The sequence below is a fragment of the Hippocampus comes genome, unplaced genomic scaffold (genome assembly GCF_001891065.2).
Source record: "Hippocampus comes isolate QL1 unplaced genomic scaffold, H_comes_QL1_v1.1 scaffold255, whole genome shotgun sequence".
NCBI classification, from domain to species: Eukaryota; Metazoa; Chordata; class Actinopteri; order Syngnathiformes; family Syngnathidae; genus Hippocampus; species Hippocampus comes.
In genome coordinates this window covers 1183513-1199528 of record NW_017806034.1, presented here as the reverse complement: position 1 = coordinate 1199528, position 16016 = coordinate 1183513, and the positions used below count along the sequence as shown (strand labels likewise).

At 42.6% G+C, this 16016-nt stretch overlaps 1 protein-coding gene across 10 annotated transcripts in view; it reads left to right on the top strand.

The window, feature by feature from the left end:
- Positions 1-16016, top strand: part of pard3ab (par-3 family cell polarity regulator alpha, b) — a 105202-nt gene that overhangs the window by 75906 nt on the left and 13280 nt on the right. For 5 of the 10 annotated variants that reach the window (XM_019892882.1, XM_019892880.1, XM_019892875.1 and 2 more), the window contains 7 exons: positions 375-532; positions 1644-1688; positions 5788-6018; positions 6089-6133; positions 6745-6997; positions 7183-7299; positions 7636-7920. In XM_019892882.1, the coding sequence (XP_019748441.1) occupies positions 375-532; positions 1644-1688; positions 5788-6018; positions 6089-6133; positions 6745-6997; positions 7183-7299; positions 7636-7920 (1134 nt within the window). The remainder of the gene's footprint in view (positions 1-374; positions 533-1643; positions 1689-5787; positions 6019-6088; positions 6134-6744; positions 6998-7182; positions 7300-7635; positions 7921-16016) is intronic. The other 5 variants (XM_019892877.1, XM_019892879.1, XM_019892881.1 and 2 more) reach the window with 3 other exon arrangements.

Sequence of the window (16016 nt, the reverse complement as noted above, 5' to 3'; positions counted from 1 at the left end):
TCCATATTTATTCATCTCATTGAATACTTGGTTAGTTGATGTGTTGTAAATTGTAGGAAAAAAAAGACGATAATTATAATATTTTCTTTATTTTAAATATTAACCTATTGCGTTACAGAACGTCATTCTTTATCAAATAAAACATGAGTATGAAACATATTTTTACATAGACTACAAAATATTTTAAAAAATAATTACATTAATTAAATATGAAAAACATAAAATTGACATTTATTATTTTGTAACAATTTAGCATAAAAAATGAAAATAATTTTGGGGTATTTATGGGTGTACCAATCGATTGGCCAGGATCGATATCGCCAGCAATTTCAACCGGCAATCGTGATCAATATTTCTTTCTATTTGCCACCCAGCTCACAGATTGCGGGCGAGAGCCTCGCCAACGCAGACGCCGCCTTCCAGCGAGAAGGTTTCGGCCGCCAGAGCATGTCGGAGAAGCGCACCAAACAGTTTGGCGACGCCTCGCAGCTGGAGATCATCAAGACGCGCAAGTCCAAGAGCATGGACCTCGGTAGCTACTCCACACACTCAAAACACTCCCACAATTAGCCTTAGCCATGCATCGAAGTTAAGAATGTGGGGCTGGGCGGTGAATCAAACAAAGAGGAGCTCGCTTGCAAAATCACTGTCACCGTTGACGACTTGGGCATTTGGTCTTACCTTTAATTATTATATGTTAATAGTAGTAAATCATGATATTCATTTACATGAAGACTTTGATCGATGACCTTGTTCACTGCCGTTGATAGGCAGTGACCTCATATGCCGATAGTATCAAACTGGGAAGGCTGGCAGTGAATGAGGTAATTGTATTTTATTGAACTTTATTTAACTTCAATTTAAAGAGTTATCAAGGAAAGAAACAGCTCAAGATCAACATGCAACATTGCTTTCGTACAACTCTCTGCAAGTGTTTACATTTTCACATGAACCCTTTTAAAGCTTTGCTAGGAAATAACAATGTCAGGCCTGTGGGCTAATCATGTGCTCCCAGGTTAATATTTTAAAAGGTTAATTGAATTGTAATTGGAATACTGTCATGTTGTGTGTGTGTGTATGTTAATAAGCGTATGGTTGGAAAATTGCAAATGGATTTCCTATGAAAGGGATTTAATTTGTCTATATTGCCCAGCCCTACAGAAAAGGGTTAGCATTCGTTGTCAATTGTTTGAGATGATCAGGGCTCAATCCAAACAGTGAAACATCAAGCCAAGCTAACTTTTCTCCCTCAACTCTTCCAACACCTCATGCATCATCTTCTTCAAACTCTTCCTCTTTGGCCCAAAATCTGGAGTTTGCTCAACGTCTTGTCTCCTTGAAACGCCCCCTCCCATCCGGCTTTTCTTCCTCATCAATAACGTCTCCTTGAAACGCCTCCTCCCATATGGCTTTTGTTCCTCATCAATAACACTAAGTTCATCCCTCTGTCTCTCCATTCTCATCCCTCCGTCCTTCCATCCGTTCAGCCACTCACCCGCTACTCTGGCACTCATCCCGTCCGTTACGTTTGCTGACGTTTGTGATGTTTGCTGTGGCGGGATGTTGCATGAGGAATGTCATGAGCACTAACTGAAGCCCCGAATCTTTTGCCCCCCCACCCCATCTTCCACTTCCTTTAACAGTAGCCGACGAGATTAACCTCAACCCTCGTCCTGACGCCGGCACAGGTAAGGCTAGTAGCTAGTGGGAGCGCTACATTCTGGCGTAGCCTCAAAGACCTTCAGAACTGCCAAATGACGGAGTTAAATCACCTTTTGACGCTCCAAATATCAACTTTTATTTTGAAAGATCCTCAGTGGCCCCATTGCGTTCATGTCCTCTGATCACGATCCGTCATCTGTATTTGATTGCTGTGATTGATGAGGGGAGCTTAATGGATTGCAGTGGGGTTTTTTTTTTTTGTTGTTTTTTTTTAAATCTTCTTGAGTTCAGTGAGTTGATACAAAAAGCAGCAGCACATCATGCACTGCTTTTGAGTGATGTATGATTGCCAACATCAGCCAGTCCAATCGTTTTGTTTTTGTCTTTTTTGTTTTGTTTTTTCTTTTCTAGTTCAGTGAGGCATAACATGAAGCACTGTCATCAGTTTGATGAAGTTGGACCGGTCCAATGGTTGTTTTGTTTGTGTTTCTGGGTTCAGGGAGCCATGGCAATGAGCAGCACATCATGCACTTCGTTGACTTTCCACCCATCCATCCATTAAACAATCTTATTTCCATGAAAATTAAATCACAGATCAACTTTCAATGCATCCGTATCTTCCTTACCTCTGTCAGAAACAGCAGCGAGCAGCATGTTATGCCATGCGCCACATCTTGACAACACATTTTTTTCCCCCCCAAATATATCATCCAACTACAACCAACCATTCTCCAGACAGTCTTTTTTTCCATCTTCCTGAGTTTTGGGATATCATCGGCATCATATCATGCGCTGTGCACTAAATAGTGAGAGGTGCGTCTCTGCAATGTACAACCAATACAGTCTGAGCATTCATCAATTATCGTTGTGTTGGAGAAAGAACCTAATTGATCCGTGATCATCCAGAAGCGAGATATAAGATGTAAAATACGCAACTTCTGTGAAATGCTTACAACAGACACCAAATGCAAACGTGTACATCGTAAAGGAGATATTTTGCAAATTTTTTCCACAATTTAAAAGCGTTCCCACAAGACCTTATAAGATTTCTCTTCCATGGTTTTGTCAAAATACCCTAAGAATCAAGAGTCAACAAAATAATAAATTTTTCAATCAGGGTTGTAAGTGAACTTTTCTGCATACATTTTTTTTTGCGCTGACTCTTAATCTGCCCTTTTTTTCCCCTCGAGCTCACCAGGTCATCATTATCTAATCATAATAATCATAACAATAGTTCATAATATAGTAATACAGTAATATATTTGAATTACAGATGAGGTTCAGCAACAGGTGAATTTTTTCCAGAAATTCTGTATTTCACCAGTTTTTATTGGTCAAACTTCAAAACAAAAAAATGACAATGGCTCAAAAACGTGATGTGCAAGTAAAAAAAAAGTAAAGCCATTTTTAAAATCAGCGTAAAAAATATGTTAAGACACACGCACACGCACACACACACACACACACACACACACACACACACACACACACACACACCAAGTCATTTCTGATTAAAATTTGCTGTTGACCAGTGGAATGCAAGAGACAGTTTTACAGTATATTGCTTGTGGTCGAAATTGGCTTGTTTCAAGGAGCGGCTCTGTGTCCGGCAAGGGGCCAATGGCAATCCTAGTTTTCATTTGATTGCCACAGTAATGCTAGTGCAGCTTTGCTTACCTTGAGGCTTTGACGTGATGGCGTTTGGGCTGTTGCATCAAAGTGGTTCTTTGCCTCTGGAACTTCATCCAGTTTAGCTGCCAAGTCATTGATGGAAGAACCCTGTGTGTCGGCGGATTATGTAAATTCGTCAAACTGTAACATCACAGTGGTATCACCTTCAGAAGGGCTCGCTCAGACATTTTCGAATATATTTAATTCGTTTAATTTCACACACGATGGGTAGGCGGTATGCAAACATTAAAACTTCAATTTTCATTCAAATGTCCCCTTTTCAAATCCATTGTAGCGACAGTGGAGCCAATAAAAGTTCTTGTGCGGATTTATGAACACCTGAGAGTTTTTTTTTTCCCCCCTACCGCATGAAAACCCAAACTATCTTCTTGAGATTTTCAGTCTCCTCAGAGGCGGCTTTAAAATAATCCCGCACGTGTAAATAATGCACGCTCTGTTTGACGGAGACCAAACAAGACATGGCGCCTTGCATGAACGACCTTCAGCTGGCTTGTCGCCCGTCATGCGTGTCAAAGTAGAATGTATGTCAAAGGTGGACCGCCATGCCAGACAGAAACAGACTTGAAACCAAATCAAGGCTGCTTGCCTCCCTTACCAAATGAAGAATTTCTTGAGTTGAAAAAAATGTGTGTCGTATTTGTTCTACTTGTAGAGCCTGAGGAGTATTAGAAATTATACTCGAAGAAGTTATGATCCTGGTAGTTAAACTTCCAGGTTTAGGAAGTATAGAAGTGTTAGTAAACGTATGAGTAGTGGTAGTAGTTTTATTTATTTATTTGTTTGTTTGGGGGGGGGGGGCAAAAACGTCAGCCCCAAACAACCCCCACTCTGTCGATTACTTTCCTAAGGGCACTTTTAAGTCGGGCTTTGTGATTAAATGACGGAGAATTGTGGTATGATGCTGACCAGCCGTGCGACGCGGCGGAACTGTGCATGACTCCAGCCAGTCAGTGTCCAGCTTTTGCTTCTCTACTTTGGTTTGCAAGTTGAAGAAGTAGCCAGAAAGCAACAGACATCAATAAACAATGGCCGAATGCTCAACTCAATGCGCAGCTGATGGACAGCATGACTTAGCGTTATCTTTCGAAGATAACATGAATAGTCCTCACCATCGCTTATGTGGCCGTATATCCAAAGCCACGTGGAGTAAATGAAGCCATCGCGCAAGGTATGTCCATGTGTGCGATAATTGGTATCAATAGTAGTAGCTGTAGAAGTTGTAAAAGGTGAAGATGTGGTGGAGGTAGAAATGGTGGTAGTTGGAGAACTGCAGAAGTCATCAATGTCGTATTAGTAAAAGAAGTAGTAGATAAAAAGATAGTAGTTGTGGACACACTAATCCAAGTAGTCAAAGTCACAATAAAGGAACGAGAAGATAGTATTAGGCAGCAGGAGTCGTGGTAGTACTAGATTAGTAGTCGTGTTTGTAAGTTGTGTGGGTTTGACCTTTTAGTGTGTCTTTCGGCAGGATGGGCCACGAAGTAAAGGGGGGAGTGTACGGTGGCCATCAACAGGGAAAACACATACATTTTGCTGAGTTAGTGTTGACATGAATACGATGCACTCAGTAGATTGCAATGAAGTGAATACAAATGCGTGTTGGAACATTTTGCCGACATATCAATAAAAATTGTTGCTAGACGGAAAGTTGTTTAAACTCGGAGGGGGCGGGGGTTGACATAATCAATATGGGATTGTGAAAGGATTGTCTTTCGTTGTGGGCTTCGCCACTTGCATGACCTCCTAACAAACACTGACCAAGATGCATCCAATGATCAGCGGCCACTCGAGTCCTTTTTTCAGGCAGCACGTCCCCAACAACCAAAATGCAGTTGGCCACAAGTCGACTGTGCCAGTAATGACAAAACAAGTTTATTGTCTCTCATAGAGCATATTATGGAGGTAACAATAGTGAACATAGACTTTCTCTGTCCATGACAACCATGTAAGGTAGACTGAAAATCAATTAAATCATTTTTGGAGGTTTTTTTTCTGTCTTTCCTTCAAATGAGACAGACATGCAATTAAATCCATTAAATGTTGTAATTGCTTAACAACGCTTGACTGTTTCACTCAGCGCACTGGAATGCATTCAAATCACCTGTCAGCCTTTAGAACAAAAGCTGGCTTGAGTTCAGACAAGCACACAATTGGTTTCTCTGTTAAAAAAAAAAGTTAAATGTGATTCTCATGACAGTCTGCTTTTTTTCTTCCTCCCAAAAAAAATAATAATTTGGCATCTTAAAGGGAATAAAGATGCATTATTTACATTTTCAACACATTTGGACCACTGCATATTTGCGGCTTGGCCTTTTTCGATTTCGCCTATTTTCTTTTTTTTTTAACTGTCTTCAGACTTTAAAGCAAATGCTATCTAATCTGTTGAAAAGAAACTTTCCCTGAAATGCACCTGTCTGTGTTTGTTTGATTCAGGCTCGTCCACGAGGGATGTGGGTCCGTCGTTGGGCCTGAAGAAGTCCAGCTCCCTGGAGAGTCTCCAGACAGCCGTTGCCGAGGCGACGCTCAACGGCGACCTGCCATTCCACCGCCCTCGTCCTCGCATCATCCGGGGCCGCGGCTGCAACGAGAGCTTCCGCGCCGCCATCGACAAGTCATATGACCGGCCAGCCGCCACGGAGGACGAAGACGATGGCATGGAGACCCGTAAGACGTCCGTCATGAAACCCCCACGTCTCTGTGCCGCCGATCACACATTTTTTGCCTTCCATACCAGGTGTTGGGCCGGTTGACGTACCCCGGCGAGGACCTCGGTTACCACGTAACTTACCGCCTCGTGCCTGAAACTGCATTGTGATGCATGGGCGTGATAGCATCTTTGCTAACAACTGGACGCTAACCGTTCATGTTGATTTTGCGAGTTGTGAACAACAGCTTTAGGTCTTACCCTTATTATCATCATCACATCACCGTGCAGTCATTCCCAACTTTTATTCAGCACTTTATGGTTACTTTCTTAGCTGAAGTTACTTAACTCATTCACTCCCAAAGACATATTTAGATGTCTTTTCAGACGCCACACATTTAATCCCAGCTCCTTATTTTATATTGACTGTACTTGAAAAGAGTCTGAAAATGGCCAGCCATTCTTAATATGTTCGCAAAAAGTGTTTCCGTAACCACAACTTGGTTACTAGCTAATCTAACATTGTGGTCTGCATCTTCACCTTATTGTCAGACATCACAAACAGGAGGAAGAGAGCAATCCTGTCACTCATGTGCAATCAGATTTGTTCAGCACTGTAGACCCAAACCCAAAAGGTTCCATGACCTTTCAAAAGTACTACCCCACTATCAAGGACTTATTTTTCTCCCCTCAGACCTATATATAAAGAATGGTTTCCTCACAGCATGAATGTGTGTGTCTTGCAGTGGAGGAAGACACCGAGGAGAGTTCCCGTTCAGGTCGAGATTCCGTGTCCACGGTGGCCGAGTTGACGCCGCTGTCACCGGGCGGCGAAAGGACGACGGCGACAATGGTCAACGGCAATGTGAGAGCCAAAGATGACAAGAAAAACGACAAAGGTGGCAGGGACAAGAAGAAGGGGGACACGCAGAAGGAAAAAGACAAGGACAAGGGAAAAGCCAAGAAGGGAATGCTCAAAGGACTTGGAGACATGTTCAGGTAACATTAGATGCTGGCTCACCGGCTTCGTGTCGGCGAATAAGTTTGACTTTTGACAAGAATCATTCTCCGAAAAGGATCGATGAAGAAGTCGTGCTGATTGCTAAGCAAACCCAGAATTGACAAGTAATGGAGTGTTTGGGTGACTGCGTACACTTTGTACGATTGCATTTGGACGATTCCAGGTTTGGGAAGCACCGCAAAGACGACAGGATGGATCGCAAAGGTTCCAGCAAATGGCGGACAGAGGAGACGCAAGTTTCGGATGAGGAGACGCTGAAGATGAGGATGGAACAAGAAAGGTGACATTGATTCATTCCGATTATTTTTAAATGCAGTAATTCACACAAAAAAAACCCAAACATTTTTGTCAATATTTTGTGATCTTTTTTCATAGGACAACACTGAAGAAATACTGGTAACTGTATTGCTATAATTTAAAACACTCCATTTAATTTGCCCTCAAAACAACTCTGCTGGCAACAAAAGTGAGCCCACCCCTAACTGAGAATTTATTAAATCCGCCCACAGTGATATTTTTCTTGCAGCCACAAATGTGCCGACTTGTTTGATAGAATTAAATAGGCATCCATGACTCGCCGTTCTGAGTGATTAAAAACCATTTCTGGGGTTGGCAGGATCCAGGCCAAGACACGAGAGCTGCGTGAGCGTCAGGCACGGGAGCGGGACTACGCCGAGATCCTGGATGCGGGTCGATCTCCGGAGAGGTCCTCTGAAGACGAGCACCTGTACGCCGGCGTCAGCCCACTCAACAACGGCGGGCACGGCAGCCCCCGCGGCAACTGCCATGCCGCCCGCGATGACCACGAGCACTACCCCTGCTTAAATGCTCACCAGCACTTGGACTCCCTCTACACACAAGTCAGCAAGGCACGGCCCGAAAGACCGCCCTCTGCAGACAGGTACGTCGACTCAACACCATTTGCTGTTTTGTTGCGTATACTGACCACTGATTTGGGTCGGTTACATATGACTGCTTTTGTCACGTCACGCGAGGACACGTAATCATCGACGGGAGTGGCTGGGAGGGGCCGGCGGCCGTCACACGTGAAAGCTAATCGGTGATCGGGGGCGGCAGTGATGCGGTTCGACCGGCCAGGAAATAGACTGGCCATTTGGAAAAAAAGACACATTGTCCCCAAATTCCCGATGGTTAGCACACCCTTGCTGATGAGCGTCCGTTCGCCATTTTGTGTCTTATTATGTCTTTATGTCTGCTGACTATAGCCATCCACTTGCCGCCTTTTTTCTGCATGTGTGACGGGACAGTCAGTGTGCGACCTTTCCACCAGTTCATGTTGGTATTTGTGTGAAAGGTCTTAGCGGGCTCATTCTGGTGAGCCTGAGGCGCAAACTAGAGCGTCGGTCATCACACCTGCAGGAGAAAGTAATCACAAGATGGCCGCTAAATGTCAGCACACAATGCAGCCTTCCCCTGGAATGAAACCTTTGCAACGTCTGACCTTTTTTCTTTTTTTTTTTTTTTTTTTAACTTTGCACTCTTGCTTGCTGACCAGCTGTCATATTTTCACTTCTACTTGAGACGTAACAGAATCCAGCGAACACAGAACCGACATATATATGGATAATCAGATGATCCACGAAAAATAGTTGTCTTCGTGCTAACGACAACAAACAGCAAAATGTCATGCGCAAAATGGCATCAAATAATGTGGCATTAATTGGACAAGATGGCTTTAAATAAGGTGGCATGAAATCACGTATATGGTTTCAAAGTATGGCATCGACTAATGCACTTCAAATATTACCTGGGAATGTCATTTTAGCGTGAAATTGTTGCCGAACAGCTACATTTATAAAATCTGGTTTTGACGCACAGCTTGAAAGGCTCTCAAGTGTTCCCCTGCTGCTGTTGCCATGGCGATGACACAATAACAACATTGTTGCCAACTCCACGAGGATACTGTGTCCATTCCCACCGCTGCAATCCTAAAATAAATACCCTCCCGAGATAGAGAAACAGAAAGTGGATATCCTTCGCGCGCACCCCCTTAGAGGAAAGGAAGTGAGTACGGTATTTGGGCGATCGGAGGGGGATGTTTGTTAAGTGGCCAGTCCAGTGGCACTAACATGATAAGTACAACATAAACAGTGTTAGGTTTCATGGGAATTGCTGTGAGATTAGTTTTTTTCCAAAGTTCAGAAGTTTGTAATTGTTGAGTTTGATGCCACCACACTGACATCAAAGTCCATCGTGAATGCTGTGTTCAAACATAAGGGGGGTCCATATGCGGACTTGGCACCAGGACACCCTTGGCCGCAGTTCGATCGTTGACCTTGTGGTCGTATAAGCGGATTTGCGAACGCATGTTTTGGACACTCGGGTGAAGGGAGGGGCGGAGCTATCAACTGATCACCACTGGTGGTGAATTGACTCCCAATGGTGGGGAAAGATGCCGGTCCGACGCGTTGTGACGGTTTGTTGGGAGCGTCTGGCAGAATCCCCTGTCAGGAGGAGTTTCAACTCCCACCTCCGGCGGAGCTTTTCCCACGTCCCGAGGGGAAGGATGGGGGACATTGAGTACTCTATTGTTGAGGCGGCCCATCGTAGTTGTGGTGATTCCAAAAATCAGTATACTGTAGTCCATTAAATAACCACAAAACGAATCAATGGTTTATTGCTTAAATATTGAAGGGTGAGGTGAACCCACAAAATAAGTACTAAATTCTCCAGGTACAGTACAACCTTTTAATCAGTTGAACCCCAAAATCATAAAAGTAAGTCATACATTTAATTAATCGTCCAAAATATTAGAAGCGATATTGTGTACAAGCGAGAAATGAGAACGACCACATCTTTTGTTGCTGCAGTACCTCGAGAGCAGCACTTTGAGACCAAATTGGTCAACTTGTTGCTGAAGATGTGTGCTAGCTCACCCGCTGCCAGATGCAAATATTTTCTCCTTCTGAAAATAACTCATCTGCCTTTGAAATGCAGGCAGGGCTGTTTTCTGTTGCCGATATTTGGTCCCGCCCTTTGGCCCTTGCTGGAGAAACCTGTTGGACTTTTCTTGCTCCCTCGTCTTGATCCTGCCAAACTAAAATATTCTGCAAAGCTCAGCACAAATGTTTTCCCGGGAAGAATGTGGGGTGGATGATTGACATCTAGCACGCCGTCGTAATCCCCACACAGTCAAAGCGGAAGGCAATCCTCTTTTTTTTTTTTTTTTCTTGTTCAAGTGCTGAACTGGTGACAGCTAAGTTATTGTTTGAAAGCTTTATCCGCAACAACAAAAACAACACTCCTCGCTCCTCTTTGAATGATCATGAGAATTAACCGCCTTTTTTTTTTTTTTTTTTTTTCATCCTCCACTCGGAACGCTGAGAGAAAAGCTCCCGGGGATTTGCAGTGATTTGATTCCCGGCTCTTTATTGAACGGCCTCCATTACGCTTCATCTGCTCCGAGGGAATAAAATAAAAAGGAAGATACCGCCTGCAAACAAACCAGCTGCGTCTCTTTGACTTGCCTCTCCTGTCTGCCTTTTCACAGCCCGATAAGACTTTTTTTTTTTGATGTTTACGTGCTTAACATGATTTCTTGTTGTAAACAGTGAGGCTTAAAAGACTTTTCAAAAGAACGTCACTGCGAGGTGGAAACTTCCTCTGTCCAAATAAGGCACATTTTTAAAATCTCTAAACTCTGTTGGACACTCAAACTGTCTGAAAAGTGTCACCAAAGTGCACCCCTTCCCTCACACTGTGGGAGCTGTGCGGCATTATGCCGCCTCAAGATTGAAAGTCTGGATGTTGTTCAGACCATGAGTAGTAATGTAATGCTTCGGAGCGCAAAGAAATGGTCAGCTATGAAGGTCAGCTGCATACAGAGTAAATAAATTGCGTGTTGAAACATTTCTTTTTTGACACTTTGCGCTGGCTAAAATTTGTTTTCAAATTGTGCTCGATCCCTCTCAAACCTTTTTCGAACATTTGAGTGTTTCCATCTGAGCGCAAAATGGCTGCTTCGAACTAAAATGGCCGACTTCCTGTTCAGTTGCTTGGTCCTTGAAATATTTTTTGTGTGTCCTATTCTGGAACACCGTACCCTATTTTTTGTTGATTAGTGAAGTTGTTGCAGGGGCTTATTTATTACTTTGAATTTAAAAAAAAAGAAAAAAAAGGATTCTGAATCATCTTTCCAGAATCTCTGGTGAGAGCATCGCATGCCACAATTTTTTTTATTTATTTTTTTGTTCCGGGGGCTTCTTACCGACACTTGGCGTTCACTTTAATTTCCTGAACACTCATCAAGTACATCAAGAGAAGGAACATTTTGTGCCAAAGTAATCGAGTTCTACTCAACACCTGAGAGGGACGGAGTTCGCCAATCGCGTTGGCTTCATCATGTGCGAACTGGGTGGGCATGGTTGGGAACAGAACGTCTGGCGGCTTCGCCAGAGGGGTCGCCGTCGCTCCGCACGCGGGAAAAGCTGATGACGCAAACTTGAATGTTGACGGACCTTCGCTGCCGGCGTGCGATGCGAGGCGCCTTCCTTCGGTACTCTTAACTTTGGCAGGAAAGTAGCCACCTCAGCAAAGGAAGGATTTGCACAGCTCGGCCTTTTTTTTTTTTTTTGCTTTGCTTTTTGCTGCTTTCGTAGCTCGGCTGTGCTTGATCTTCTCTTTTCTCCCGTTTGGTTTGTACTTCACTAGCCGCTTCGGGCTGTGTGTTACCCACAATGCAACGCTCCACTAATTTACCCTCATCCTGCAAATGAGTTCAAACTGCAAATGTTGCAATTGTTTCTACCAATGCGACATCAGCGTGTAATAGTTTCAATGTTGTTGCTATGGCGACCACAAATCATCAAGATTAACGATCTGTAGCCAACCACCCAAAACACTTCAGATCTCATTTATCCTTTTCCTTCACACCAATCATTCAGTCAGACCTCAGCAATATAAGTAATAATTTTTTAATGGATGTGAATTCAATTTTCTGATATGAAGGTCTTATTTCATTAAAAATGACTCCTTATATCCAACATTTTTAGCATCATGGAGATCTGAATGAGTAGAACCACCAATGATAGCTTGGTTATAAAACAAATATTAGCACGGCATTACTTAAAGATTTAATAAGAAAAAAAAATGTTACGTAAGTAATATTGACTCGACATCACAGCCGCCTGACTCTAGTGATCAATCATGAAGTCCTAAATTTGATTGTGGTTGGCTTCATTCAACGTCAGTTTTATTTTTAAAATACTGACAAAATAATGTTGTCACTTCCGTATTTTGGTGTATTATTAATCCCTTGTCGCGCACTAATTATGATCATATTTTGTGAATGAGAAGTCTTAAAAAGATGAAAAATTCGACTTCCTTAAACCAGCCATTATTTGACCCCCCCCCCCCCCCCCCCAAAAAAACCAAGGGATTTTTTTTTTTTTTTTTTTTTGAAAAATTGCTTATATAGTGACATCTAAAAATGAGTCAATTTCTTGGTCATTTTTGAGGTGTTCAATTTGATCAAAACAGCCCTCAAAAAGTCTTTAAAACTCTTCAATTTGTCCTGAATATCAAATGTCTTGAATTGAAATAGTTTGATGTGAGGCTTCTAATGGTCACATTTAATATATGAGTGCTTCTCTTACATGCCGTTTACGCAGTGCTAGTTCGCGTGTGCGTTTAGTTACATTGAAGTGGCCTGGCAGCTGTTGTAACACGGCGGCGGGATGACAAGAGCAAATCTTCTGGCTGCCAGCCAAAAACTCCTCGACTGAGTTCTATGCCCACGGGAAGAAACTTTAATGGACGTGGGAGTGGATGCCTCGGTGCACTTAAAAGGTCTGGATGCTGACTGAGGAGATCTCCTCTCAAAGATAGCAAGCAGGTGATGTTTCCCCGCCTCTATATGACATCATTATCGTTGCTCCCAATTAGAAAGAAAAAAAACATCTCTCCTTATCCTCTTGGGATGAAAACAGATGTGAACCATTAGAAGATGTGTTTAATGGCTACTAAAGTCGAGTCATGTCTGATGATGTCACTTAATGAATGTGCCAATCCCGGATTACACTGTTGTTTTAATCCCTCTTCATTCATAATCTACTGCACGGTTTCTCTCTTGAACATCATCTGCTTTCATTTGATTAACACTAATCCTTTGTGGTCAAAAATGAAACCAATGCGGTCCTAAAAGTAATCCCGTCTAAAAAAAAAAAAAAAAACGGGCATTGTACTTGGAGGGGCGGAGGCAAATCCTTTATGGTATGAATGCAAATTTATGTGGTTGATAATTAAAAAAACATTTTTGTGGTTGAAATCCTGTGTGGTCTCAATTTAAATCATTTGTAAACCAAAATCTAAATATTTGTGGTGCAAAACCACACATTTGAGGTCTTAAAACTCAATTTTTGTGGTCGAAAACTCTAAACCGATGTGATCGAAAACTACCTTCGTCATCGAAAATGAAACCTCTGTGGTCGAAAACCAAACCATTTGATCTAAAAGTAAACATTTGAGGTGTAAAACTAAACCAATTTGATCCAAAACTAAGCATTTGTCCACTAAAAAAAAAAACTATTGTGGCCTAAGACCGAACTTTTGTCGCTGAAAATTGTTTTTTGCCAAACAAAATCTATGCAGCGTAAAACCCACGTGGTCCAAATTTGAACAATTTATGGTCAAAAAGTAAGGCTAGATGGAGATCTTTTGTGTACAGCAGTGTGCAGGTCTTTCCGCAGATTCTGCATTGGCTCCATCCATCTTCCCATCAACTCAAAATGTCTTCTCAGTCCCCGCTGTCAAACCGCAGCCCCAGAACATGGTGCTGCGGTTTGACAGCGGGGACGGTTTGTTCAGCGTGATCTGCAGTGTTGCATTTTACATTTAGCCCCAAAAAGTTCAATTTTGGTCTCATTTGACCTTTCATTCACATGTTTGTCTCCCAGATGACAAACCTCAAATGGCATATTTTATGGTTGTTCTTTAGAAATGTCTTTCTTCTTGCCAGTCTTCAACAAAGGCCAGATTTGTGCAGTGTGCGACTGATATTTGTCCAATGGACAGATTTTCCCACCTCGAGCTGTGGAGCTCTGCAGTTCATCCAGAGTGATCATGGGCCTCTTGGCTCCATCTCAGATCAGTGCTCTCCTTTTTTGGGCTGAAAGTTTTGAGGGACAGCCGAGTCTTGGTACTGGTCATGGAACTTTTGGAGTGAGCTGGTGGCACTGACAGTAAAGGGGCCCGAATAAGATCTCCCGCCCCACATTTCAGTTTATCATTTCTTAAGATTTTTTTTTTTTTTTTTATTAAAGTTGAAAATATCATATGAGTTGTGTTCCACTTTATGACCACTCACCAAAAATCGAATTTCATATCTTTATGATTGCAGCCCGAAATGTGGAAAAAGGTCAAAAGGTTCCGGGGGAGAGGGCAGGGATACTTTGATAAGCCAGTATATTTAATGTCAAATTTATCATTTTTCGTCTTAATGTCAACCGCTGTGATCCAAAGCTAAATTCATGCGTCATCGAGCACAGCGTGAAATCACAGACAACTATAATTCCTACTTTTGTAGCTTTCATTCAAAGTCGACGCGTTGTGCCGCGTCAACAGGCTTTTCTGGACTTTTTTTTTTTTTTTTTTTATCCAGGCAAAACTCTTTGAGAGTCATTTTAGGCAGCCATTAATGTCAGCGTGGAATCCACTTAAGGTGTTTAATATTCAGTGCGGTACTAATAGCACAGCAGGAAGAGGGTTTTCTTTTTTTACGGGTACATTTATCTGCAACTGGACCAGCCCTGACGCTAATGGTGGCAGTGCGTGGATTTTGTTCCGGCGCAGCAGGGGAGGACAGGATTGGAGGGATGGGATTGACAGAGATGTGGGGAGAGGGGGGAGGAGTCTTTATCGTCTTTATAGTGTGTCATCAGTGTGTTCCAAAAAGGCCGGTGACCCACATTTCATGTCAGTATGTTGCTTCTTCTGTTTAATAGCATATGAAACAAATTTGATGAATGGAAGGCCATTCATTCACTTGAAGCATATGTCTGTCCGTCTACAAGCTGTCAACATGTATCTATTTGCATCCACACCACGGTTAGAATAGTTATGGAATTTTCATCATAGTCAGTGTTTTAATTAGTCTTCAGAGCAGGTTTGTCGGGTTTTTTAAGTTTTAGTATTACTTTTAGTTTTTTTTTAAATGTATTTCTTGTTTGCAAGATAAAGAAAAAAATCACATTATTATGTCATGAAAATTGAACAAATTTTTCAAAAACATTTCAGATGCACAAATTGTCAATGCCCTTCTCTCTATTCACGCACACACAAGCATTTGGCTGTCCGTTCGCTCACATACGATAAACAAGTCTACGTTTAGGTACAATGTAAATAACTGTCAACTCACACAAAACTGTGTGTAGCATGATGCAAAGGCCCATTTATCCATTCACAAAATCATTCACACATACAAACACATGAAGCATGTTGTTGTCTTCTTATTTACCATTGTTGACCGCTGAGGTTGTGCATCTGTTGATTTCATCCTCTCGCACATCAGCGACACCATAACAAGATTGTTTGTAATCCGGCAAGCTTCTTTTCTTCACCTTTGTTTTGGCCTGACAACACATACATGTGAACACGTGCATTCCGGTTCTGATCAAATATGCCGCAGGACGGCTGGCGTGTTTTGACGCAGACATGTTGGAGGCTAGGTCGCCGCATTACGGTTTTTCTTTTGTGCTCCTGGCCTGTGGCTAACGATTACAGTAGCAAAAGTTCTCCACATGACAAGCTTTGTTGATTTTTTTGTAGGTTAGCATCCTTGAACACTTGTAATATTGTAATGTCGCTTCAGAGCGCATGTGAACTCTCACAATGCGTCTGGCTCTGGACCGGTCTCATTTTCCCGTCGCGTAATGGCCGCCTAAAGGCGAAGGCGGCGAGCCAGCCAGGTCGCGTTATTGGATAGCGGCAGTTGAACCCGCAGGCGGGAATTTAGCTTTTATCGTTGACTGTTTGTGGGCG